This window comes from Idiotropiscis lumnitzeri, chromosome 3 (genome assembly GCF_059441095.1).
Source record: "Idiotropiscis lumnitzeri isolate Australia: NSW breed Sydney's pygmy pipehorse chromosome 3, RoL_Ilum_1.0, whole genome shotgun sequence".
Classification (NCBI taxonomy): domain Eukaryota; kingdom Metazoa; phylum Chordata; class Actinopteri; order Syngnathiformes; family Syngnathidae; genus Idiotropiscis; species Idiotropiscis lumnitzeri.
The window spans coordinates 9,655,836-9,682,690 of record NC_142393.1 but is presented as its reverse complement, the minus strand read 5'-3'; the positions used below and the strand labels follow the sequence as shown (position 1 = coordinate 9,682,690).

The 26,855-nt window shown below is 42.9% G+C and overlaps 1 protein-coding gene across 8 annotated transcripts in view; it reads right to left on the bottom strand.

Moving 5' to 3' along the window:
- Positions 1-26,855, bottom strand: part of hspg2 (heparan sulfate proteoglycan 2) — an 88,411-nt gene that overhangs the window by 27,460 nt on the left and 34,096 nt on the right. For 7 of the 8 annotated variants that reach the window (XM_088289438.1, XM_088289441.1, XM_088289440.1 and 4 more), the window contains exons 4-42: positions 25,623-25,732; positions 25,456-25,514; positions 25,162-25,334; positions 23,315-23,440; positions 22,990-23,184; positions 22,798-22,917; positions 21,660-21,791; positions 21,216-21,360; positions 19,980-20,137; positions 19,748-19,888; positions 19,458-19,621; positions 18,810-18,989; positions 18,526-18,722; positions 16,644-16,791; positions 16,384-16,511; positions 16,162-16,248; positions 16,006-16,064; positions 15,771-15,829; positions 15,454-15,594; positions 15,137-15,310; positions 14,699-14,878; positions 14,493-14,611; positions 14,302-14,413; positions 14,024-14,137; positions 13,729-13,856; positions 12,897-12,980; positions 8,029-8,099; positions 7,849-7,913; positions 7,624-7,764; positions 7,013-7,204; positions 3,816-3,908; positions 3,642-3,734; positions 2,959-3,189; positions 2,758-2,871; positions 2,548-2,675; positions 1,391-1,477; positions 1,063-1,121; positions 508-672; positions 277-387 (exon numbers count right to left, since the gene is read on the bottom strand). In XM_088289438.1, the coding sequence (XP_088145564.1) occupies positions 277-387; positions 508-672; positions 1,063-1,121; positions 1,391-1,477; positions 2,548-2,675; positions 2,758-2,871; positions 2,959-3,189; positions 3,642-3,734; positions 3,816-3,908; positions 7,013-7,204; positions 7,624-7,764; positions 7,849-7,913; positions 8,029-8,099; positions 12,897-12,980; positions 13,729-13,856; positions 14,024-14,137; positions 14,302-14,413; positions 14,493-14,611; positions 14,699-14,878; positions 15,137-15,310; positions 15,454-15,594; positions 15,771-15,829; positions 16,006-16,064; positions 16,162-16,248; positions 16,384-16,511; positions 16,644-16,791; positions 18,526-18,722; positions 18,810-18,989; positions 19,458-19,621; positions 19,748-19,888; positions 19,980-20,137; positions 21,216-21,360; positions 21,660-21,791; positions 22,798-22,917; positions 22,990-23,184; positions 23,315-23,440; positions 25,162-25,334; positions 25,456-25,514; positions 25,623-25,732 (4,983 nt within the window). Of the gene's footprint in view, positions 1-276; positions 388-507; positions 673-1,062; positions 1,122-1,390; positions 1,478-2,547; positions 2,676-2,757; positions 2,872-2,958; positions 3,190-3,641; positions 3,735-3,815; positions 3,909-4,659; positions 4,744-5,066; positions 5,121-5,224; positions 5,456-6,895; positions 6,935-7,012; positions 7,205-7,623; positions 7,765-7,848; positions 7,914-8,028; positions 8,100-12,896; positions 12,981-13,728; positions 13,857-14,023; positions 14,138-14,301; positions 14,414-14,492; positions 14,612-14,698; positions 14,879-15,136; positions 15,311-15,453; positions 15,595-15,770; positions 15,830-16,005; positions 16,065-16,161; positions 16,249-16,383; positions 16,512-16,643; positions 16,792-18,525; positions 18,723-18,809; positions 18,990-19,457; positions 19,622-19,747; positions 19,889-19,979; positions 20,138-21,215; positions 21,361-21,659; positions 21,792-22,797; positions 22,918-22,989; positions 23,185-23,314; positions 23,441-25,017; positions 25,057-25,161; positions 25,335-25,455; positions 25,515-25,622; positions 25,733-26,855 lie in introns of all 8 variants that reach the window. The other variant, XM_088289447.1, reaches the window with a different exon arrangement.

Below are 26,855 nucleotides of genomic sequence, written 5' to 3'. Positions count from 1 at the left end.
ATGGAATCTTGTTTAGCAGTTTTGTGCCGTCATTTTGCAAACGAGCCCTTTGCACTGGAAAAAAAAAGACAATTTATGGTTATCTTGTCTGTTTCAACCTCTTTGTTATTGTCTTAGGATATTGGATCTTTGCCTGTATGCACCAATTTTGTCTTTATTTAAAATACCATTTTAAATCATTCGCCATCTTCAGTTTAACACTGTTACGTGATAATCCCTGCAGTGACATGTTGTCCCACAAAGGACACATCACATGGCGACATGACTCATACACACTTGTGACAACAATTTCAGCACGGCTCCTGTTGGTGCTGCGCTGGTCCCGGCAGGTACAGATATAAACACCGGCATCGCTCGGCTGGACATTGGAGAAGTACAATTCTGCGCCTGCATACAAGTGACAAAAAACGGTCGAGTTGTTATTGTCGTTCGAGCCACAAGTAAATAATCTTGATGATTCACAGATATCTCAATGTTCAAGCTAAGCGATCCAAGCATGTGTTGTACCTTGTCTGCGTCGGTCAGCACTGCTTGAGATGGGCCGCCCATCCTCTCTGGACCAGTAGAAGTGGTGTGGACTCGAAACGGACACCTGGCAACGCAGGGTGACAGAGCCACCCTGCGTCGTCAGGACCCTCTCTGGATACACCCTCACCACCAATGACGCTGCAGCTGCCAGGGCCAAAATGACAAAAATGAGGAATAGAATCCTGAACAGCATTAAGAGTTGGTCACAACTCAACTCAAAATGTCTCACTTTCTGTTCAAGCTGAAGAATGAAGGGTGAAATAAAAACGCAGCAAGAAATGCAGATTAATATTACATTTGCGACAACTAGGAAGTAGAAAACATCCGACTGAGTATATGAGGTCGCAACACAAACTGTTACAGTCAAACAAGAAAATACATGACAAACGAGCTAAGATGCAGCGATACATTCTAAGCAGGATGTTTTTTTGTTTTTTTTTAAATTGTGATGTCCAATATAAACCCCAAAGGCGGGTAGATATAACTGGAAACTATTGTATGTTTTCCACCTTTTATCCTTTTTTATCATCTTACCATCATATGGGCGACACTTCTGTCTCTCCTGTGGGTTGCCTACATAACCAGGAGCACATCTGTTGACAGTAAAAACCAGACATAAATTGGACACACATTTGTCAACAAATAAGAAAATAATGACTGTCAATGTATCATTTAAAGAGGAGAACACAAGTTGTACTTTACACATTTGACACAACTGACATTTCATTGTTTGAATCCGCAAAAGTTCAATGGAGGACACTGGACAATTCTTGGTGGTTAAAAAGTCAAATGGGTCCACTTGCCACTACTCAGTCCACGATCTGAAGTTATCATGTTGGTAGCGTTGAAGAAAAAAACTTACCGCTCACAGTATTGGCCGGTATAGCCAGGTTGACAGGCAGTACACTGGTAGCCTCCATTTCCGAGGCTCTCACAGGTAGGAGAGAACCTGTCAAAAAGGGTAAGAAGAAAATGAATGGACGGCAAAAGCCGCACCAAAAGAAATTAACCACAAATGGTCTCTCCAGATGCATGTTTCGCATGTATTCTAAATGCAAACAGGTAAAAAATATTAAAATAAGAATAATAATCATAATATATAATAACTATATATATATATATATATATATATATATATAAAATATTTGCTTTTATTTTGTAAAGCAATCATCAACATTTTTGTATAATTTCCAATATTTTATTGACCAAAACAGTAACTTAATCATAGTTAAATTGTAATTTTTCCACACTGTCCATTTGGATGGCCGAGTGGTCTAAGGCGCCGCGTTCCGGACCCAGTCTCCCCAGGAGGCCTGGTTTCGAATCTCGAATTTCCCCATTGTGGGACTAATAAAGGCAATATTATTATTATTATTATTATTATTAAACCTTGTCCTGTTTTTGAATAAAGGGAGGGAAATTTAAACTTTTTAAAATCCAATTAATCCATTAATAAAAAAAAAAAGATATTATTATAATTAGATATATATCCACATATTAAATTATTATTAAAATAACCATTAGTTACTGCCCAACTTTGTTGTTTTACTGACTTTTTCAAAGCAGTCATTTGACAGCTTTGATTTGAAAGTAGCAAGATTCAAAGTATAAGAAAATCTGTCATAACATCGAAGCTGTGTGTTTCTCTGGTTGAAATGGAGATGGATGTATTTTGATTTAGTTATTATTGTTTATTACAAAAAAAAGAGATTTTCCTCAGAGTTGTATTTATAGACTGTATATATTATTTTTCTGTTCCAAGATGAGCTCATTTCCACCGCCTCTAAATCATCGGCCAGAACGTGTTGTAGCAGAACAAAATTTGGATTTCCTAAAAAGAGATGGGCAGGTAGTTGAAGTGAGAGGGCAGTATTTGATTGATAAGAAAGTCTACTCGCTGCAGACCCTCCAGATTTCACAAGGTTGAATTTGGTGTCAACATGAACATGTGAGCAGTACAAGACTTAAGCTATAAATAGAGGAGGAATGTGCAGTCCAGGCATCTGTGCCAGAACTCACTGGTTGTCCGGGTCAGTGTGAGGGCAGGCACAGGCCTGGCAGTCCTCTGGTGTGCCAACAGTGGGGTCACCGAAGAAGCCGGATGCACACTGATCACAGAGCTCGCCTTGAGTGTTGTGCAGGCAGTTCTAGAAGAAAGATTTGTATTTTTTTTTGCTGTGTGTCCATCACACCTTCGTGGAAACATTTCGGTAATTTTCTGTTTCCTACTGTGCAGATGCCCGTCTCGGGGTGGCAGGAGTCGGAGTGGCCGTTGCACTCACAGAGCTCACAGTGACCCAGGTATAATCCTCCACCGGTGCGAGTGTATCCGGGTGCACAGTCCTGAATTAAATGTAGATAACGGAGAACTCAAACAAAGTCAGCGCCTTCGCCAGGTGAACTGAATTGAGAAATACAAGGAGAGTTAACCTGGCAGGAAAGACCCTGGTATCCAGGTGGGCAGCGGCACTGCTCCACTTCGAGAGCCTGCGCCAGGCCGCTGTAGTTGGGCACAGCCACTTCCATGCTGATGTCGGAGATACTAGAAGAACGCATCTCAGTGTAGTAGGACGCCCGGATCAGAATATCATCCAGGTCAGCCAGAACCATTAACAAGTGTTCTCGTGTGGCGGGCATGCCATCGGGACGACGCCAGTGGTCCTGGAAATTATAAAGGATAGAAAATGGATAAGTGGCTACTTTTCACGCTATTTAAAGGAAAACTCAACGGAACGGTACAGAGATCGCGGCTGGAGGGCGGGGGACTGACCGGCAAAAAAGGGTCAAATGCCAAGCTTTGTTAATTCGTATTCCACAAACACAACATTAATCAGAATATCAATTTTATTCTAGTCGGTCAGCATAGAACATATTTATTGTAAACAACATTTTTTGGTTGACTTGCCCTTTAAGCTAAAGTGATTTTCTAGTCGTAGTTGTGATTTTAACAGTTATCAAGATCAGGCAAAAAATCAGAACTGTCTTTCTAGTGACCTTGCTTGACCAAGGGCCTCTCAGTTTTATTGTGATAAGATGGAAAAGAGTGAGACGGCACATGGGCCTTTCCTCCACTTTCAGCGCAGTTTATCCTGCGCTGGCTGTTTTTTTCTTACCTCGGTGAAGACAATCTCAAATTTTTGAGTCTCTCTGCCTCCATGCTGCCTTCTCTGCCAGGGTTGTCTAGCTACCAGAGTGATGTCGTTACCCTATAGGAACAATACAAGAAGGTGTTAGAAAATATAATTATAGGATAATGAATATGATTAAGAAGAAGCTCTCACACTCACAATAATTTGCACATCGGCATCTTCGAGTAGAGTTCCTCTTGGGCCAGCCACGTAGGAGATTGTGTATTTCAGTTTGCCACCATACGAGCCCACCTTAAAAGTATTAAAGAAAAATGAATACATTTTCCTCGGTCATAAAGTGGTCATTAGGGGAAGTAAGCGCCATCAGATTCCAAGCCAAGTTGAATCAAAAATCAAATGACTTAAATTAGCAGATGAAGAAGGTATCGTGTCAGGTAGTGCTTTAGCAATCCTGAAACTACGAGGTTCGACATTAACAGTTGCCCGTGATTTTCGGGCCACCTGTAGAAACTGGCCTAAAGGGGCCATTCCCAATTAGGGAAAAATGTTTGGGGACCACTGCATTTATGAAACAAAATCTATGTCAGAGCTAAGCAAATATCGTAATTAATAAATAATAAAAAAAGATATGTGTAATTAATTTATATATGTAATTTTTTTTTCGTCAGAAAAACATTTTTTAGGGCTGAATCCCTGTCACACCGCTTCTGAGAAACGGGAAAAACAAGCATTTTAATACGAGGTGGGGAGTTAGAAAATCAGGAATACAATAGTTAAACCCAATTTCCTCCAAATCTAACAGTATCTTTTTACTATTAATGACAATATGACATAACTAATAAGGAAGAATATTGGTGAATATGTAAAACGGAACTATCAATAAAAGATGATGTGAGAGAAAACATTTTCTAACAGAAGATGCATATGGGAAAACCGGACGACGGGGATAAAGCAAAGGCCAAAGGGATTGTGGGATAGAGGTCAAAAGTTGCTGGGAAGAACGGAGCTGAGGGATTTGACCCAAGGTTTTCAGTTACAGTACCTTATCCCCAGTGAACTGTGTGGGGAGCTGCCAGTAGAGCACATCGTCCTGGTGCAAGCTGAAACCTTTGTAGACCAGAGAGTACTGAGAGGCAAGAAGTGAGGGAAGCAAAGGAAAATGAGGCACAGAAATGGAGAGAGGCTAGCAAGCAAAAGAAGAAGCCCGGGAGGAGGAATGGAGAGCATACAGTTGAATTCTTTCAAGGTACACGCTCCAAGGCGCTAATAAATCACCCATTGTTCTGCCGACTATCCCACCGTCTGACAACTTCCACTCACGGTAATGTGAAAATGACAATTTAAGACATCTGAGGCTTTAAAATCACCTATTCGATACTTCTGTAAATCATTCACGATATTGGCTCTCTGAATTGTGCTCTTTCAGTCAGTTAAGCTGCTGTCCTGTACCTTGCTGACCACTCCAGAAGCACGAGGAGTCGTCCTGCTCACTGCGTTCTCGGTCTGTTGATCGACAGCAAAACCACAACCCAAACAGAAAAGGAAGACGTTGAATGGGGGATAGAGGAACCAAAAATGTCACGCTCACAATCCCTGGAAGAGAGTACCTGCATACGAGGCGCATGGCCCGGAGAGTACGATTGGGGTCGGGCTGGTCGAATTGAAGAGGAGATGCCAGACGGACGAGAAGGTGGGCTCAGGTTACGCAAAGGCCATCGAGAGGAAGAGAAGGATGAAGAGGAGGAGGATGTCGAAACACGAGAGGAGAGTGGAAATTGTTGAAGGGAAAAGTTTGAGAGGAGCGCCCAGACCTCATCATCCAGCTGTCTGAAATCACCCTGAGGACGCATAAAGTGGATCGAGCCCAAGGATCCGTAACCATGCTATCGTTCAAGATGACCGGTCAGGGGTTGAGAGTTATCAGACCATATGTAACGTGACCGCAAGTAGTAGTCGTGCTTAATCATGCATTTTAGACAGTGAGAGATGCACTGCACACATGAACGAGTCAGACTGCCGTGATCTCTTCTCAATTCAACACTGACATTGAGTAGATTTGAAGCAGAAACATTTTGCAAGGTCTGGGGCGTTCACAGAACAGTTTTCATCTGTGGTCTCAATAAAGCACCAATTTCTTTGAAGTCTAGAGGCGTTATTCATCCACATCAGATCGGAGCTCACGAAAGACTAAAAGTTCAAGTTCATATTTTCCTCGTCGGTCCTCCATTCCAGGGTCAATTTTCAATCCACTGCACTGTCAGAGTGTGAAGGCCATTGATTATGAAGCTGCTTAGTCTTGTCCGTACCTCTATTAGTGCTCTTCAACCATCTAGCAACATTTAATAGATTCTCCTCACAGCTGATCCGTACCTTGAAAATGGCCGCGATATTGTTATTTAAAAAAAAAAAAGCGAGAATATATTTTAGATTTTCCAACGGTCGATAGTTACGACTTTCGGGGTGTGTTGCTTCCCCCTCTCGAGTGAGGATCCAATCACAAGATGCGATCATCACTTTCAGCGTAAGGCCAGCGAGAAGGCTCACTGTAACTAACTCGAGATCTGATTGGCTATCGCAACTGTCTATCAACTGTATGAGCCCCAACACGCACACAGAAGAGACGCCCGCACGATTGTATCTGAAGGCCTAGGACGAATAGTGCGTGCTACTGGTATCATGAAATCTGCCTGGCAACACAAGCTAGCTGAATTTCTATTGGATAAAAACTCTCACCTAAAAATACAACACTATGATATAATATGACATCAATGTAAAAATGATGATCATAATTTCTTGATTCTGTTAGTCCAGCAGAGAAGGCCTTGAAGGATTTGACCGCCTGCCACTGGTTTTACACATTCTTGAAATGATCATTTTGAAGGCAAGTTGTACCGAATACGTCACTGTCTCTCTCAGTTGTGTGAGTGTCTTTACTCTTGGAAGCCATTTGATTCCAAATGGAAGCATCGTTCATGAGGCGCTCCTCTGGCAACTCGGGAGTCATTCTATTGATGTGGATAAAGCGTAAGCTTTGATCGCTTTCCTTATCACTGAACTGATAGTATTTGGGATTGCTTTCCCGGTGTTATTCAAGCCAAGATAAAACGTAAGAAGGGCTTTAATGGTTGATTAATTTACTTGGCTTTTCACTCCCTGTGAAGTACGTGATGCAAGCCTTGAAAATTAGAGGTCAACTTGAAACCCATGCAGGAAAAAATATCAAAAGTAAAAAACAGCACAGCATTTACGAACAAGACACACAGTAGCCACTCGCATACCTGTTCTGCTCGTTTTATGCGAGTAAAAGACGAATCTTTCTATAAGTGGTGAAATCAAAAAATAAAATTCCAGATGTACCACTCGCTTCACTGCCCACACACTCTTAGGCTACTAACCTTGTCTCCCTGGAAGACGTCAGGAAGCTGCCAGTAGTGGGGCTCCTGCCCAAGGTAGTCAAAGTTGCTGTAAGATAGCTGAGTCCCCTCGGTGGAAACCTCAACTGTGAAACCAGTGGTGATGCGGTTTGTGCGTTGACGGTTCACCAGCGCCAATCCTTGGAAGTTCCCTGGGGAAAATGTTGCTGATACCTGCAGGAATACAAATAGAAACAGAATGAATACGACAGAAAAGAAGTGGACTCAGTAACCAGAAGGCAAGTCGACTGTGGAGCTCGGTTTTCTTTCTTCTTATAATACCAAATTGTCTTCCATCAACATTTAGGAAATTGCTGCCGCATGGCCGTAGAAAACAGAGACGAGCTGCAGTTCCCAAGGTGGAAACCAACAAAACCGCAGAGTTTATTGCCTCTCCCATGAGGCAACTCGCTCTTTCCACAGACATCCCTTTTGCCCCGGATTCTTCCCTGAGAAATGTTCGACTGGCTAATTTGATTTTGGTGCGGTGGCGTGATCCTGCCGTTACATTTCTCTTGGAAGAAAATTCTACTTGTTTGACAGTAAACCTTTGCTCTTCTGTAAGCATTGCCTCCGAGCTTCTCAGTGCTTACCAGGTCTCTGTAGTAGTTGGAGCTGGAGCACTGCTGAGTCACACCCATACAGAAACAGGACAGGCAACCATCTTTGTTTTGCTGGCTCAGATGGAAGGTTCCGGGCTTGCACCTGGAGCAAGATGGGTCTTCAACGTTCATCTATAAGATAGTAGAATCGTGATGCAGAGTGCAATTTACGTCCAGTCCATGATATGACAAAATGATACAAATCATTTTTATTACTTTGCAGCGACAAGAGCCACCATTGCAGCCTTCACTTCCTCTTGGGTCGCAGCTGTAGCAGTTGCCTGGAAGCGGAAATCAAAGTAGATACTTAAAAAGAGTATATTTTGTTTTTTTTTAACAAGTCAAGACCATATTTGGATGGGGTAATATTAATCTGTATCAAAGCATAGCATGTACCATTGACTTCATTGTTGCCAGAAATGCACTTCTGTCCAAGCAATGGGTTGCCTGTGTACCCTTGTGCACATCTGGATTGGATAAAAAAAAAAAAAAAAAAAAAAAAAAAGGTGAGTGAACAAAAACAAGACTGCACAACCTGGTCAATGTCTTTTAGCAAACAGAAAAAAAAATCTCTAGATGATGATGAATCCTTCAATAGCTGCATTGGCGTGAGCATGACTCCTATTTCTAAAACAAAACCAACCAATTGTATTTGGCACAAAAAAGCTTTACCCAAAAAAGCTTTTTTGATTGTTTGCCTCCGAAATGCACGAAGCACAGCCCAAGACACAATTTTCATTCAACAAATCCCGGAAGGTGATTCTCTGATACACAGTATGACGTATGCTTGACCCACAGAGAAATGGAAATGAACAGAAACGTTGCAAAGGTCATGTTTTCAGGTTGCAAAACAAGATGCCGAGTGTATGAAGGAGAGACTTCGCTACAAGTGTGACAGTTAGTAGAACAATGTGCCATTGACCCCAGCCAGTTGCAAAGCACTACCACCAGAGGAGAAGCTGAATTAAGGGCCCTTGAGGATATCAAGCGTTACCTCACCTGTCCTATGGCCGCTCCGAAGGTCAACAGTCAACAAACTGCTTCCATGCTGGCAAACTAGTTTAACATCTGAGACAGGCTGCAGATTTTCAATGTCCACCATCGGTTGGTCCAAATGTTGCACGGTAATTTGTGCATACATATCAGTGTATCTCAACTGTCAGATTATTAACATGAATAAAAAAACTAAAAAAATGTGTGATTATTGATGTACATGTACGTAATTTGTTCCAAGTTATTTTGAGTGACCCAAATATATCAGATTTTTAAAGCAATACAACAAAATCCACAAAAATATGCCAATGCTGCACTCGTTGACGACTCGCTCAAATATATTCAAATACTAGAAAACTGTCATCAGCGGTAAATTAATAAACATATGTCTTTAAAGGGGAAGTCAACCCCGCAAAAATTATTTGCAATGAAACATTCTAAGCGCCTTCACTAGTCTAAACATGGCATTCTGATTAATACTGCGCTTGTGGAATGTGTTAAGCAGTAAAATCCATCCTTTTTTTCAACATCCCAAGAGGCGGCCATTTTGTCAATTCTGTCGCCTGAAAATGACATCACAGTTGCTAAGGGCTCAGCTAACGACCCATCATGGCTAGCATGTTTTCTGAAGTCGAGCCATAATAAGTCAGAAGCTGAGCCCTGAGCAACTATGATGTCATTTTCAGTCGACAAAAGTGACAAAATGGCCGCCCCTTGAGATGTACAAAAATGGGTGGATATTACTCGTGTTTTACAAACACATGCCATGTTTCGACCAGTGGGCCTGCATAGAACATATTCTTGAAAAGACTTGACCTACCCTTTAAAATAATTAACTTGTAATAGAGTATCTGGTCCCCAATGTAATACACTTCTGTGGCAATGAAACATGATTTCTTTTTTATTTATTTACTACGACACATAAAAATGTACGCCTCCATTTTTTTCCTTAATAATAGTCGTTAAAAGTCACCCTTAAGGAGCAGAGGAAAGGTTCACGCAGACCTCCCAAAAATGATCACTGTGGCCACTATTGACAACACACTCGAACGATGTAACCTTTTCAAAAATTAATTAAACAAAGAGACGGTGCAAAATTTGAGGTAGTCCAGTCATAAAAAAAAAATTGAAATAAGTATTCATGCGAAGATAACGAATGTCTTCATAGCAGGTAACTACATAAAAATACAAAAAATGTCCCCCCATAAAAAAAAATACAAATAAAAAATCACAAGCAAACATCATACAGTACCGTACAATAAATCCCTTCATCAGGTTTCATACTAATTTAAGTATAAATAAAGAGACGGCAAGAAAAAAAAAATAAAAAATCAGTCATGGCACAAATCAGCCTACTCATCAGGGATAATCCGTATCGGGATGGCCAGCCGTCCCAGGACAACATGAAGAGAACCATCTTGATGATTTTTATGTCCTCCTTTCAGAAGTTTCAATAGGTCCAAAATCCCAGGTGTTGCATTTTTCTTGTCTTTTTGTTGTTTTTTCTTTGCTACTTTAGTCTTGGCTTTTGCTTTCGATGGCGGCTTTTTGACTGACTTTACGGCAGTTGTTGCTTTTGTTTGAGCGCGATTCGACGTGGATTTGGTTGGTGCGCTTGACTTCTTTGAGGTTTTTGCCTTTGATCTTGGGGGGGCTTTTGTTCCTTTTGTCATTGTGTTTAAATTCTTTGCGTTAGTTGCCGTGGATGTAGCAGGCGTCGACGTTGATGTCGTTGGCGCGTTCTGATTCTTTTCTCGAGCTCGATGAGAAAGCGATGTTGTTTTTGTATTAAGCCTGCCGTTTGCTGTCACAGGCTTGGCAGAATTTGCGGTTTTATTTCTTCCCCTTTGGAGATTTTTGTCAAGTGGTTGATCGGATCTAAATGCTTTGTCTCGTCCACTCTTAGTGGCGGTTCTTGGAGGGCTGTCTCTGTGAGACGGTGGCTCCAGTTGAAATTTCGTGACTGCTACCGCTCCGTGAACTTGCTTTAGACGTGTTTGGTTTGATTGTGAAACATGTTTAGTGCTCACTCGTTTATTTGCCTCTGGATTTTCTGTCGCTGTGGGTTTAGCGGTAGATCGAGGTTGGGCAGCACTCCTGACATTTTCCTTGGCGACTTTATGTTTGGATGGAGACGTGATAAGTTTTGTGCTATTTTTCGGTGGGTTTACGGAGACTGTCAATTTTTTTCTGTCTTTCCCAGGTGCGGTGGTAGGTTTACTATCAAGGAGACTCGGGGTAGGTATGCTTTGTAGTACCGTGCCTTGAAGGGTGAGCGGTCTCTTTGTTGGGATTCTCTTGCCTGGAGGCTGCGGCGTTGAGTAACTTGGGGCCGCAAGAACTGTGCTAAGTGAAGGCAGGGGGATCGTTTCCTGGAGCGAACGGGAAGTATGCCTGGCACGTTTCATCTTGTTCATCTCCTGAGCCAGAGCTGTGAAGCCATCAATCAGAATCTCCAGCCTTCCTTCGAGTCTGCTCAATCGACCTTCCATGTCAGTGTAGCTCTTCTCGAGCTCGTTGACCCTCTTGGACTTTTCCGCAGTTGACTCAAGAGCAATAAGCTGCTTCAGCTGGGAACTGAGATTACTCTGTTGGTCCTCCATTCGATGAATGCTTTCCCTCATATCAAGGGTGTTGCTCTCAAGCATGCTCAGACGTTGATTGAAAGTGTTCAGATGAATGCGGAGCAAGTGCTGAAAGCTGGAACGTCGGCTGTCTGGGTCTGGTGTGAAGCGTGGTGGGAGTCTGGTTGCTGACTTATTGGGAGTGACGGAAACAACATCCGGAACAGTTTTTGAAGCAGGACGGGTCGTGCGTTGGTGAGAAGGGGTAGAAAGTATTTTTCTGGTCGAAAGGATGGTTTGTGCCGTGGTATCAGGCCACTGGTAGTCAACTTCCTCACTATCTCCGCTGCCGAAAGGTGTTATCACTTTATCCACGCTGAAATTTAATACTGCTTCAGCACCACATCCCAAAGGCAGGTAGCCATCGAGCAGCTTCTCTTGGAAAGGGTCGCCACAACTGTCCGCAGATGGCATCTCTTCTCTTCATGTCAAAACAGCACAATGAGGATTGAAGATGGTTCAAAAATTCAACGATTTTCATGATCGACCCAAGTCTCCTTGTCATCTTTGCCATCAGACCAACAAAGATTTTTTTTCCCAGACAGACAGCTGTCCTCATAAATGCCTCATCTACATTTATGCGATAAAGACCCAGAAAATGTATGTGGTGTGTGCAGAGATGGAAAGCCGCAAGAGCCAACACAGCGCAACCTTTAAACGTATGCAACCAGCAAAGCACACAAGCTGAAGCAGAAGACAAAAAGTACAAAGGACCACAAACCAAACTAAAAGTTTCCTTATTAGGACATAGAACGCAATGGTTTGCGCTTGTTTTTCCACCACAAACAACTGATGAGCACCACACAAATCCAACAAGCCTATCCCACTGGAAAACTGTACATAGCGTAACTTAAAATTTCAAACATCCAGCAGCCCAGGATAGAGCAGTGTTTCCCAACCTTTATTGAGCCAGGGCACCTAGTTTCCATTAAAAAAATTACACGGCAAACCACTAAACAAATATGAATACTTACATCATGATTTTGGCTCAGTTTTAATCACATATTGATTCATTTTGAAACCCAAGCCTGATTTGACTGATAACAAGTCATTACCGTATTTTCCGGACGATAAGCCGCTACTTTTCTCCTAGATTTTGAACCATGCGGCTAATACAGTGGTGCAGTTTTTTTTTTTTGTCAAAAAATAGTTGCTGCGGATTATAGTTCAGAAAATATGGTACTTATTCTCTTGTGCAAATGGCAACAGGTGGATATACAGGTTATAGTATAATGGGAGAGAACATTAATTGTTCTGTCATCTGTCATTGGTATAAATCGATGAAAAAAATATATTTATGATGAGTACACAAAGTATGAGAAATTGGATAATTTTCCGCGGCACCCCAGATGACCTCTCAAAGCAGACTAGTGTGCCATGGCACCCTGGTTGGGAATCACTGGAATAGAGAATGCCTATTCAAAGGTAACGGATTCCTGTATTGTAAACGCTCAACGACCAGTGTTGAAAGAAAGGACATGACTAAAGTAAGCCACCAACATGCTCACATCACTTTCCTACAACTAGAGCCAATGAATGCGAGTGCCAGCCAACTTTGCTGCCGGCCCACCCAGAGCAGTGTCAAAATGACAACTACAAGAAGATATAGTGAGAAAGTAAACTAGATTGAGGCCGGGCGGGGTGTACCTCTCACAGCGTCGGCCAGTGTATCCGGGGGGACAACCACATGTTGGCTGACCATCAGAATCCAAATAACAGGTTGAGGAGAATCTGTTGGAACAGGATTTGAAGTAAGGATTTTGTTCTATTCGAAAAATGTTCTTTGTAGAACACAAAAAAGAGGATTTAAAAGTGCCATGAAATGGACAAATAAGTCAAAAAAACACACAACATATATATATATATATATATATATATATATATATATATCAATCTGTCCTTGGCCAGTCTGGGTGGAATAGCTTTTAAAATCTAAAGGCCACTACACAACAATTCGCCGTCGGGCGTCAGAAAGTCGCTGCATGCCGTCTGTTTGGATTACTGCGCAATGTCTTGCGGCATGTTTGGATGATTCAAAATGTAGAATCGGGTCAGGCTTCCAAGTTAAACAAGCACTGTGATTGGCTGTCGGCTAACGAATCAGAGCACAGGACAAGAACGGGAAGTGGAAAAGGCGATAAAAACGGTTAAAATTGAAGCTACTTCTCAGGAACTAAATAAACTTTGCTCATTTTTTACATCATGTTTGGCTGGACAGAAGAGCGCAAAGACAAAGTAATCACTCTCATTCATGAAAGGTCGCCATTATTCAACATCACCGTCAAAGGCTACGCGTTGTCTAGCGCCCCCGATGGCGCGGAGGGGTACTACTTCTCACGCATGCGCAAAAGGTCCGGAATAGTCGGCGTCCCCGTCAGCTTTTTTTCATTTTCTAGTCTGCCTCGCCGACTTCTAGGCCGAGACAGTTGGCCACAGCACCCGACAAGACAAGAAAAAAAGATTTTCCAAATAAACTCACTGGTTGTTGGATGCTGTTCCGGGACATGGGCAAGGCTGGCATGCCTGGGCAGCTCCCGCTGCTGGGTTTCCATAGTAACCAGTCTGACACCGTTCACACCTTGGCCCCTCCGTGTTGTGTTGACATTGCTATCAGACAGACACACACAAAAAAAAGGTGAGATTCACTAAAAGGTTTACAGAGCTTGTTTTGGCATGTTGAGCACTGCCAAAAAGTCTTTATTGCATTCCAGCACACAGATGAAAGCAGTCAACAGTGAAATATAATTAGGAGAGGGAAAAATAACAAAACCTACAAGACACCTGCCGGTCTCCCGGTCACAACTGCTGGCATAGCCATTGCAGTCACACCTCTCACAGGTGCCCAAGTAAAGCCCAGAGCTTGTCCGTATGTAACCTTCTTCACACTCCTGCAAGACCACACAATAACACCCAAGATAAGAAATAAAAAAAACACAACAAAGGGGAAATCTTTATTTTGCCGAAGGAGTCAATAGGAGTATCTCTCAACGACCGCAATCGGAATAAACAGTGATTAATTCAGCAAACAAGCGTGATTCGTTGAACTGTTTACCTGGCAAGATGGTCCTCTGTATCCTTGAGGGCATGCACATTCTTCCACCTCAAGGGCACGTTCATTTCCACTTGAGTGCGGAACAGCGATATCCATTTTGATGTCTGATATACTGTAAAAGGCAATTTTCCATGAGGTGTGACCATCTTTCAATTTATTCAACATCAAATAGAAATGTCCCTGAACCGTACCCGCTCTCTGCCATGTTGTCAGCGTAGGTGGCCCTAATAAGCAAGGCGCTCACATCAGCCAGAGCCATAAGGAGGTGTTCCCGTGTACACGGTTGCCCGTCAGCGCGACGCCATGCAGACTGCCCAGGATGGAAATGGGAAAGTTAAAGCTACCTAGTATTTACGGGTGCGGATTTCGCAAAATACTTTTAAAAAATGATACAAACTTCTCTGAAAGTCACAGTGACTGTTTGCGACACACGTGGGAGGGGCTTGGTCTGGGAGTAGTGTTCCAGAGAGATGCCATTGCCCTGGAGAACCACATCTGGCTGACCATCAATCACCAGGGAACGCTGGAATGGCTCGAAATGCACCGTGTAGCGTAGCTCCCCGCCGTAGGCTGTCACCTGGCAACAACATCACGATTCGCCGATAGATCAGTCAAGTGTTGCGGACAGTAGTCCTAATTTCCTCGCGGTAATGTCGGAAAGGTAGTCACAGGACATTTTTTTCCTTCTTGGGCTTCACTGTGAATTTACAGGCAAGTCCAGTCATTTTCACTGAACATGTTGAGGCATGCCTGAGTGAGGGCTGAATGAAACACCGGACTGATCTTTTCCCTCCCCCTTGCATGCTTTTGACTGTACTGCGTTGATTTATCTCACCTTATCTCCTCTGAAACTCTCAGGCATGACCCAGTAGTAGATGTCGTTGGGGATGCTGGAAAAGGAGCGGTAGACAACTTCTGAGGGGCCCCTCTGAGAGATACCCTCTCTGATAGTTCTCGTGTTGCCGCTGTTGGTGAGTGTAAAAAGCTGGCCGTTCACTCCTCCTCGTACCTGAGAGCACACGTTCGCTAAGTTGGTTCATTTGGATGCAAACACCATTTTCACGCTTCTCTATATAGCACCTGGAAGATTTGCTGATTAAGCCCATCCGTGAAAATAGGAACCCCTCCCTTTACTATTCATATGAACTGTACCTGATCTCGACCCCAAGTAGAGCTGGCACACTGTTTGGTGACGCCCATGCAGAAACAACGCAGACAACCCTCGGGGTTGTTTTCTGATAAGTGGAAGAAGCCTGCCTTGCACTCATCGCATTGAGCGCCTGCCACATAGTTCTGCAACAAAAATAAAAACAAACGCACATGCCAGGCTCAGGCTCATTTCTTCAATAAAAATCGGATATAAGAAGGGAAAGAACGTTGCGGAATGGGGAAAAAAAGAATGACATAGCTAACAAAAGGCAGCTCTCATGTGTGGTATTTCACTCTGCACTTAATCATGCGATGTGTACCTTGCAGCTGCACGGCCTGCTGCTCGAGCTGATGCTTCCTCTGTTATCACACTTGGTTTCTACAGGGAGGGTGGGGGGGGGGGGGGGGCAGTGGAAAGATGAAGACATATGGAGTGGAAAGTTCACCTGGCAATGCTCCAAAAGCACTGCATACCTGTGCCATGAGCACATTCTACTGCCAACTCTACGACAAGGGCAAACTAAACTCGAGAAAGTTGACTAAAAACGCACTCACGGTGAGGAACACATTTTCCATTCGGCAGAAGGGGATTACCCTGGTAACCAGGAGCACATCTGAAAAAAAAATGGAGGGAGGAATGACAGATTTAGCACATATTCTAAAATGTGGCTACTATTTAGTCATTTACAATCAAATGTTTAATTCTCTCACTTTTCACAGCGTCTTCCCGTGTAGCCGGGCTTGCAGGCATCACATGTTGGCTGCAGGTCAGAGTCAAGGAAGCAGGTGTCAGAGAACCTGCAGACAAAGAGACATAGGTAACCATTTACAGTGGTGGGTTAATAAGTTGCATGTGGAATGAATGAAGCATTGTTCAAAAATCAGCATTAGTCGTTTTTTGGAGGGGGGGAAAAAAATGTTAGAAGACTTTACCGGCGAGAGGTTTCATAGTATGGACACGGGCAAGGTTTGCAGTCATCGGATCGACCTCGTCTTGGGTCACCGAAGTAACCAAGGCGACACTTGTCGCACTGTGGGCCTTCTGTGTTGTGCTGGCAGCTCTGCAGGAGAAAACGCAGTGGGGGGGGGGGAAAACTTGTAATCAGCAGAAAGAAGGGGAAAGAGCTTTGGGGTTTGTCTTTTTAAATGATATGAAAAGTCATGATCAGTAGGCGTCCAGTTTTAGTGTTTACCAGACAGTGTCCACTGATTGGATCGCAGGCGCTGGCATGTCCATTGCAGTTGCAACCGGCGCAGGTGCCCAGATATGAGCCACCAGGGACGCGCTCAAAACCAGAGGAGCACATTTCGCAAGACAGGCCCGTGTATCCAGCGGGACATCTGGGAAGCATAAATGTGATCGTCATCAGGGCTTTTACTGCAGCTGTCTCAACAGAGTGACATGTCGATGGACATCACAAACTTTGATATTATTAATAGGAACAGCTGTAATAACAGAAAGAAAAGATCAAAAATGGTGTCCTCAAATGTTTTCATAGGATGAGTCATAACTACTGTTTTGTTACGTTATCACTGAATTTGTAATTCCACTCGTCAGGCAGTTCCATTAGTTTGACCAGCACCATAACAAGATTTAATTTACGCAAATTTTGTGATGGGGGGTGTTCATGTTTTAATTACATTTTTTTTTTTTAATTCACGCGATTAAATATTCTAACTCAGTTTGATTTAAATTCGCTGTGCATCTCTAGTCCATCATCTTGGAACTAAAATACCCTGAGCTTGTGCGCAAAAACAAAAAAAAATGCCTGAAAAGATGTCTATGTTTAGATCATATTCAAGAATCAAAGAAAGCTATTAGAACAGTCTTTAAAATGCACTTCATATTCAGTGATTTTACATTAATCACAAGATATTATTCAAGTAAAAACTTGTTAACACATTCGGTACCAGCTGAGTAAAAAAAAAAAAAAAAAATTGACGTCTTAAGCCGTCAATGGCAGTAAATGAGATAAAAGCTTCACAAAAAATAGTAGTTGAAAAAATGTGATTAATTGCAATTAATTACAGATTTTTTTGCGATTAATTAGTTTAAAAAATGTAATTGCTTGACAGCACTAGTTTTAATTCTCCAATCTGATCTACGAAAAAAGACATTACAGCCACGGTGTTTCCCACACACATTGTGCTTATGTATTTTGGCGCAACCTGTCAATATGTAACTATAGTATTAACGTTTAACTCTGCTTCTTGTGAGATACTTGTGTGTGAGTTTCCACTCATCCATAGCAGCGCTTTACTTTCAGCTACGATATTGACCAATCCACACACCACTCCAGCAGGTGTAACGGACGTCTCGTCACAGCAATCCATGCTCTTTTCGTTGTCTTTATGTGTGTTTTGGCTTTGAAACTTCACTCCATGTTCGGCAAAGCCGATGTACTATGGTCAGGATATTCTGAGTTTTGGACAGACCACGAACATGGCGACTGATTAACCCTGCGCCATCCCCAGGCTCTGTTAACTCAAGTGTCCACAAGAGTACAATTTTAAAGTTATGTGAATCACCTTTGTGAAACAACTAAAGATTTATATGCAACTGTTACTCAATGTGATGGCCTCGCTTCATAACTTTGCCACAGCGACTTTGTTACTGGCTTTTTTTTTTTCTGCCCTCCTGTCCTTCCTTGAGCTATGGCAAAGATTGCTAAACCTTGGCAAAAAGGCTTGAGAATATTTTTGTTGATGCTCAGTAAAAAGCAGAAAAAGTCTTGCACAGTAAATAAGTTATTTAAAGAGAATTTTTGTGATTGGACCACTTAATTTAAACTCTGTGATTGGCCCCAAATATCTGATATTGATTTTAAATCAAATTGTACCAACAAAAGATGACCAATGTAGCCAAGGTCAAATCGGTAGATCTTATGTTCCATATGAGTGTTCCATCGACAACTTGTAGCTTTTTGAAGATTTTTGAGGCAGCTAGACCGAATAATCACACCAGACCGCGCGTAATAATTTGACATTTAAAGAGTCATTGACCTGCTCGTTGACTTGCCCGAGAAAAAAAAATTAACACTTGCTTTGCTGACAGACCGTTTTTATTTCACTTACCTGCACTCTTCGACATCTTTTGCATGACCCCGAGTGCTAAACTCCACGGTGGTAGTATCCATGACGATATCACTGAGTGCCACGCTGACCATGTGGTTGTCATAAATGGTGCGGATGCTGATGCTGTCCAAGTTAGCCAATGTCATCATTAGTTCCTCCCGGCTTACTTGTCGTCCGCTGGAGTGTTCCCAGTTCTCCTTCAAAACCAGTCACAAGCGCCACGTTGAGTCATGACAAATGATCACGTTTACATCAATTATTTGGCAAAAACATTGCGCACTTACTTCAGTGAATTTAATTTCTCGCTGGTTGACCACCCTTGCAGGGGTGGCACTCCCTCTGCGGTATATAAGCCTGCGCCCATTTCCAACGAGGATTACATCCGGCTTCTCCACAGGTTCGGACAAACCACGGGCTAATATGTAGCGTACTTTATACTTCAGGGATCCTCCATAGGAATCGATCTAAAAATGCATGGGTGACTATCATACAGATGTACGCTCATCTCCGGACGATTATTTTAGAAGAATGACAATATTTGGACTTGACATCAAAAGATAAATGAAATGCGTGTATGTGTGTCAATGCTTCTCAAATAGTGGGGAGGGGAGTGGTGCGATTCTGAGGGGGGCCCGTGTGACCCTGGGGAACATGCTTTTTTCCCACCGCTTTACAATAAAGTGTAGTTGCACATCCAGTCCAGTAGTTGGCAGTGGCGCTCTCCTTGCCCATTGTGCACAGCGGGTATTAACTCTACGGCGTAGGTTTGTTTGCAACGAAAATGCTATTATTTATAGTTGCGCCGGAGAATGGGTGGTGGTGAGGGGCGCAAATTGTTTTCTTCTTGCTAGGTTGGGGGGGAGGGGGATAACAGAAAATAATTGAGAAGCACTGATGTAAGTAAAGAAAATGTGCTTTTAGAGAAGAGAGACCTTGTTGCCAAGAAACTGGCGGGGCAAGGTCCAGAAAGAATCCAGGTTGAGAAAGCGCCGTGACAAATCGACAAGCTGGAACTCTTCCATCTCAGGGTTGATGAGGAGTTGAGTGGAAGAAAGTGGGGGGGTTCCTGGCCTGGATGGGTAGCTGACATTCACACCTGAGTGTCAAAAAATAGACGTTAATTCTCTCAGTTTTCTGCTCTATATGTCCGGATGAAATGAACATTTCTGTATTTCAGTCGTAAGTTTGATGTGAGCATTGTTAGAATTCCTTGAAACGGTACCTTTAAAATCCTCCTCCTCAGTGAAACGCAGACTGATCTGATTGCGGTAGCGTCCGGTGCCCTTGCAATTCTTAGTGGTTCCAGCGCAGAAGCAAGAAACACAACGGCCCTCCACACTAAATTGATCGTCTCGGCAGTTGCCTGGCAAGGTCAGGACAATTTATTTCCTTAGCTCAATTAAATTTCATCCGGGACTTGGAATGAAAACCGTCATGCTTCTGCTTAAATGTACCTGGTTTGGGATTGGATGTAAGAGTTAGCACTCCATCTGGAATACCAAACACCAGACCTTTGGCGTTGATGGCCTCGCAAGTGTAGGCCCCTTGATCGGCCTCCTTCACGTCACGGATGGTCAGCGTGCCGCGACCGTTCTCACTGGTCATGGAGATTCTGGGATTTCAGGGATACAAATGATTATTATTGCAAAATTCCCACGCGTAAGATTTCAGAAGTCACGACATTCTCACAGTCAACACACATAAGATAGTCATTAAAGCTAGTTTAAATTTGATTAAGAAGCACTTATGAAAGAAGAATAATTAGAAAACAAATTAAGATTATTTCGTACAAGAAAAAATGATGTATTGTATTTTCCGGACTATAAAACGTTGCTTTTTTTCAGCCCTACTGGTTAAACAATGAAACAGCTAATTTATGGAATTTTACAAGCTTCATCCCACCAACATTTTTATCCACCCTCGGTTGTGCATACTCATTGGAAATAAGGTGGGGAGTTCCTTTTTCCCTTTAAGCAGTGCTAGATCGGTGATATAGCAAATATTGTCCACAATCCGATAGATTAGGATTTTCTTGTGATTGGACATGTCATTTTAGGATTAAAAAGAAACTTAACTTTCACAGCTCATTAAGAATCATAACAGCGCACTAGTGTATTCGTCTCCAAATGCGTGAGCGTAACAACAAAAAAAGTAACCGTAAATACAAATAAACACGTCTTTACCCAATTGTGTTTTTAAGAAAAGTGGGTTACCGACACTCATAATTGTTTGTATTTATCGTTGTTTCCTTGTTAGTCGCAACTACCCGTTTCGGCTAGCCTAGCAAAAATTAATCTGTTAACAAGGTAAAACAACATCTATTTAATTTATTTATAAAATTTGTAATACTTTCAGCTGCCAGCAAATCTGGAGGGTTGTATAATATATAAACATCTGTCTGTGTGAATTAGAACACCTCAGGGTTATAGTCAAGTGTGGCTTTTCTTATATGTACGAAATAACTTTCTTTTTAGATTTAGTGGCTGTTGCATCCAGGTATGTCCAGAAAGGACGGTGATCTTAATTGTTGACAACTGACAGGTTGAGGTACGACTAGAAACGAAATGGTATTGAATATTCCCCACCAATATTTGACATGAATAGCTGACAATAACAATGCTTGGAGGAAACCCAGAAATCTAAATCTAATCAAAAATCAAAGCGTGAGTGATTGTTTCCAAGAAACCCACCTGCCGCTGACTGGAATGTGTCCCCAGTTCAGCCTCCAGGTGATGATGGGTGTTGGTACTCCAACAGCTTGACAGGTAAACGTCACAGTGGCTCCCCGGGCAACTTGAACGGATTCTTCCGGTGGGTTCGTCACAGACGGAGGAGCTGTTTAAAGTCAAAGAAAAAAGAAACTTCATGACTAAAGTTGCTTGGAATTTGGTGACACAGTGAGACTCATAGATGCAAAACAATTCACTTTTATATCGGTGGAGAGGATGTTTCACAAAAAGCTCTGTGTCTAAGATGACCCATGTGTAAAGAGCATGTGGTTCACAGAGAATTAGTCATAGTGTACAAAGGAGCTCAGAAGTGGACTATAGAAGAAAATGAAGCAAAGCAGGAGTGCAGAATGTGGAGCACAACAGAGAAATACACAAGTGGGGTGAAGTGTGGTTGGGACTTACTGCAGCCGTATTCATCGGAGCGGTCAGGACAGTCTGGCTCTTCGTCACACTGGTAACTTGCCGGGATGCAAGTGCGGTCGCTGAGGCATTCAAACTGCTCAGGAGCACACCTGTCGTTTGGACCTTTGGTAGCTGCGTGGTATCAAGTTGGACATTGAAGTGTTATTAAGTGCTCATCAAAACAGTTTAGTCAATTCAGATTGGGCTGTTGTAAATTCCTCATTACTTGCTCTGTTTACACAGGTATTGGTTTGCTTTTTAATATGCGCATTTAACGACAGGCAAGTTTTCGGGCAGCTAATGGGTCCTTGTATTTACGTTAATTTATGTCGGGCATATTGTTGGGACAGCTAATGGGTCCTAAGAGAGACGTATCGAGTCCGTTAGCAGCGGATGCGCGATTGCTACACTTTTCGTCGTTGTGTATGCGCCAGAATGAAAGTGAGTTATTGAGCTCTGTTGAATTGATTGGAGGGCTATTAAAGCTACGTTGTTCTCTATCCCTGTGTCCGATCACGCTTTGAAATTGTGAAAACTACAGAAATTCAGATTAGAGGTATTGCGCACAGTTCGAGTACCTCGCTGACTGGAGGAGCTGATTGTTGCAATCTGTAGGATTTTAGCTGAAAAAGCAATTAAAGACTGAAGTGTATTTTGATTCATTAAATCCATCCATCCAGGCCGACTCTCGTCACAAGGGTTGCGATCGTGCACCCTGGACTGGTTGACAGTCAATCGCAGGACACACATAGACAAACAACCATCCCCGCTCAAAATCAAACCTAGGGGCAATTCAGAGTCTCCAATCTACCTGCCATGCTTGTTTTTGGAATGTCGGAGGAAACCGGAGCACCCGGAGAAAACCCACCCAGGCACAGGGAGAACATACAAACTCCACACAGGAAGGTCAGGGCTGGAATTGAACCCCGCACCTCTGAATTTTGAGGCCATTGTGTTAACCAGTCCTCCACTATGCCGCCCATTCATTAAATCTTGAAAATAAAATCTGTGTTAAATATATTTATTCAAACTCAGGTGGAAGAATCAAAAAGAAATAGTGACGGGACAATGAAGCTTTCCACTCACGATCACGTCACTCTGGATACATGTCTGAACAGAGTCATAGGTGGAAACTCACGGCAGTCCAGCTCATCCGAGTTATCCTCACAATCATTATCTCCGTCACATCGCCAAAGCTTGAGGGCGCAGCGACCGTTTTTACACTTAAACTCATTTGGTTCACATGGCGACGGAGTTCCTGTAAAGACAAGCGGATACGTGCCAATGCTGCTGTCAGGCGTGCATGTACGTACGCGTTTGCATGACTTACCACACCGGATTTCGTCACTTCCGTCCAAGCAGTCTCGCTCTCCGTCACAGATGTAATCCCGAGAGATGCACTCTCCGCTCTGGCATTTTGCTTGGTCCGCTCGACAGAATCCCGGAATGACGGGCGGCTGTGGAGGTTTAAAGATGGCGGTTGTGGTGGCAGGGGCCGGGGTGGTTGCAACGGGTCTTCTTACATCTGCAACAGATCTCCGGTTAAACTTTGTGACGGCGGAGGTTTCACGGTGCATAACGCACAGCACGTCATCCAGACATGCTGCGGTCGACCACGTTCTAACCTGCCAGCGGGTCAAACGGAAGCGACTCACCACAATCGTTCTCATCACTCATATCACGGCAATCTGGTCGATTGTCACACAGGTATTCCAACAGGATGCAAGTCCCGTCACCACACCTGTGCTCATCCGGCATGCACGGTCTGATGCCAGGGATGACTATGGAAGATGTAAAGGGAGCAGGAGGGATGTGGTGAAGGGTCAACATGCAAGACGACACTTTCAAGACAACCGATGTGCTACATCGTAAAACAATATGAATAAAGCAGCTAACAGCGATAAGTTCACGGCAACACAACCAATGGATTTTGATTTGAGGAATATTCCTTAGGCGTTTCTTGGAACTAAGCACCACATGTATAAAATATGCAAATTTCAAGATGAACACAAAAAAATGCACTTCACTATGACTGAACTTAATTTGACCTTATCTATACTTTTAAATGTTCTTTAACAAGGAGCTCAATGGCAAAATTCACACAAGGTGTTTGAATCATGAATTGACCAATATATTTCCAAGGATGTTCACAACTTTTGAGACGCTTCTCTTTGCATCTTTTTTTGCAAAATGATGATGACACTTTCGGGCACTCAAAGCTCAGTGGCAATTTCTCCCTGAGAATCAGCCCGGGTATCAATTCAAATGACCAAAATCTATTTGATTCGAAACACAAGGGCCCGATTCGATTTTCTATGCACGAGTCACTTTGATTGATTTTCGATTCAATCAAGGACTTCACGCTGTACCGATTTTATTTTCCTATGGAGGGCATTCGCAGAAGAACTAATGCTGCAACTGGTAATTTGTGTATTAGGGGGAAAAAAAATAACATTTACATTGAGAATTTCATTGAAACATGCTCGTTTAATTCAGCGTGACCTGATGAAAACAATGCGCTTGTTGGCGCTGACTTCACTGCTTCCACCATTTTTATTTTCTTCCGATACCATCGCATCGTGACAAGAGCTCGCGTGATGTGTGAAATCATGTAAATTTATGGGGAAAAATACATTTAAAGTATTGACATATGGTATTATGAATCGATAAAAGACTATGAAAAGGAAAATGGATTCAAATCAATATGTTAATTTTTTTTTTTTTTTAAACCGAGCCCTACCCGAGAACAGCTTGTTTGAAGCCTTGCAATGACAACGTACTGTTGCTCAATTGCTCGTCTCGTGTCAAAATGGAAACATCATGACAAAGAGGACAGTTTAAATATTAATTCTAATTGAATCAGGAAATGCAAAGGTACATTCAAGAATCAAACACCTGTTGTGAATTTTGCCATTTAGCTCCTTGTCAGCGACCAGTAAAAAAAAAAAAAAAAAACTGAACTGAAACATTAAGCAGTTAGAAATGTGCATTAAAAAGCTTAAAGGTCAAGCTATGTTTATAGTGTATTTGAGCTTCATCCTGAAAAAGCTGAATATCCCGAACTTTTTTGAAGTAGAGTTGGTCGATAAATCAATAAATTGACAAGACAGATTAGGCATTCGAAATCAACGTCATGCCATGCGGTGGATGTTCTGATTTGTATTTATCCTTTTTTTTTTTACTGTGCATTTTTATTTGCCATTAGTGCTCCATGCAAAACTTTCTTTGGACCACGTGATAGACGCACTTGCACGTGTCATCAAAGTTTCTTCCTGAAGCCACTACAAACAGCCATCCTACTGCTTCTACAGCGCAGTCGGCTCATTCACCATGCAACGCTACGTAGCACAGTACAAACCTGGCACGGCTATAGGTTCCACTGAGGGCAGAGGTCGAACTAGAAACCAAACGGAAACATTAGCAGCGCTGCCCTGTATCGCCGTGGTGAACCTTTTAACAAGCCCTCGGGTGAAAAACTGCACCTCTGGCATGTCGTCCTTACCTTCCCCGAGCTCTCTGAACTGAAATCCCTCCACTGACGTGACGTAGGAGGCGATGGCTCCATTCCGCACCACGCTGTACAGCACGCTTCGGATCTGTTCGCTGTTGCTGTTGTAGTCCGAGCCCACATCCAATTCCACAAATACATCGATGCCATTCTCTCGAATCACCTTCCTGTAAGAGCAAGAAAGAGCTGATGAGAGCACATCGGGGAGTTACTGATGCTGACGCAGGAAGCTGCGGGGACTCTAGTTAAGCTGAAACAAAACTTGATTTAAAGCTTTTAAATGCATACTTAATGAGAACCACGCTGACTGTCTGGACGCCTGGAATCCTGTTGTACTCTGACTCCAACTGTGGAGGGAAAAATATAAACATAAGTAAAGTTTGAAATAAACTACACACGCCTCATAAGGCAGCGGTGCAGCTTTTCGCCGCAATTTAGAAATAACGAAGACATACCGTGTCAACCACCGCTTCTGAGATCTCATTAAAGGCTGATGAGAAGATGTCCTCCAGCTCCGGGCTGTAGACGATGGAATCGGTGAAGTTGACAAGAGCTCTGTAATAAACTAGATTCGGAGAGTGTGAATAAGAATCAGTCAGCTAAACCACGCTCAAATCAGCCTTTGATTGCTGAGTTCTACGATAAAAACAACATTTGGCGGAATTTATGCGCATCATTCCATGCTACTGCAAGTGCTAAAGCCCGCTAAAGTTAATAAGATACTGGATATTTCCCTTCCGAAAGCTTTTGGTTCAATTGAAGAGCACAACGTGACGGGCCTGCCTGAGGCTCAAACGAGAGCCACGTTCCAATTATGGGATCTATTTTCATTTCTCATTTGCGGTTGGGTTTTCGCTTAAACCGCTAACTGCGGTGATGCTACGCACGGGCGCATGGCGTTGACGGTTGTGTCCTTAACTCAAGGTCTCAAATAGAACTGAAATAAGAACATGCCTTCTTCTCTGTTAGCATCCCCTGGGGGGGGGTGGAGACAATCGCAACATGAAGGGAAATAAACTGATACAGTAATTCCTAACGTAATATCAGTTACACCACCGTTATTACTTTTCCCATGTGACATGGCGATCCCATGAAGCGAAAATGGTTCAAGAGTGTGCCAACGTCACTTGGGCTGTCACTCAGCTTTGGGAAGGAAGTCAATATTTGAACACTTTCTTGCAGCCCCATGCTACTCGTCATGCACAAAGCAAAGGGTGACGTTTGGAGCGCTGCCTATTTAAAGGTCTGCGGGGACTCGGACTTTTGCTCTACTGCCCTCGCTTTGGCATTGTCAATGAAGAAAATGTTCCGTTTAACTGGGAGCAAATTGAGCAGCGCCTATAAAAGCACACAGCGAAGTGAATAACACATTTACAAATGCTCCACCATCTTCTCAGTCCCAAAGAAAGCTTTAGTTTGGAGACTGAATGACCTCATGGAGTCCTTTAAACAAATTGCGTTGGACCACCTGAGGAGCATCATAGAATCCCTGCAATTATCCTACCAAGCAAACAGGTTGGTGGATGATGGACTCAACATGGGGCTGCACATTTTCCTTATCCTGGTACATTTTCAGCTGAGGATGTATTTTGTGGAACTGCCACAGGAGCTGTTGAGGCACGTTCTAATCTGTGAGTAAATCCGTTTTGTATTTATCCATCGGAGTCTGATTTGTGCTGTTACAAAGA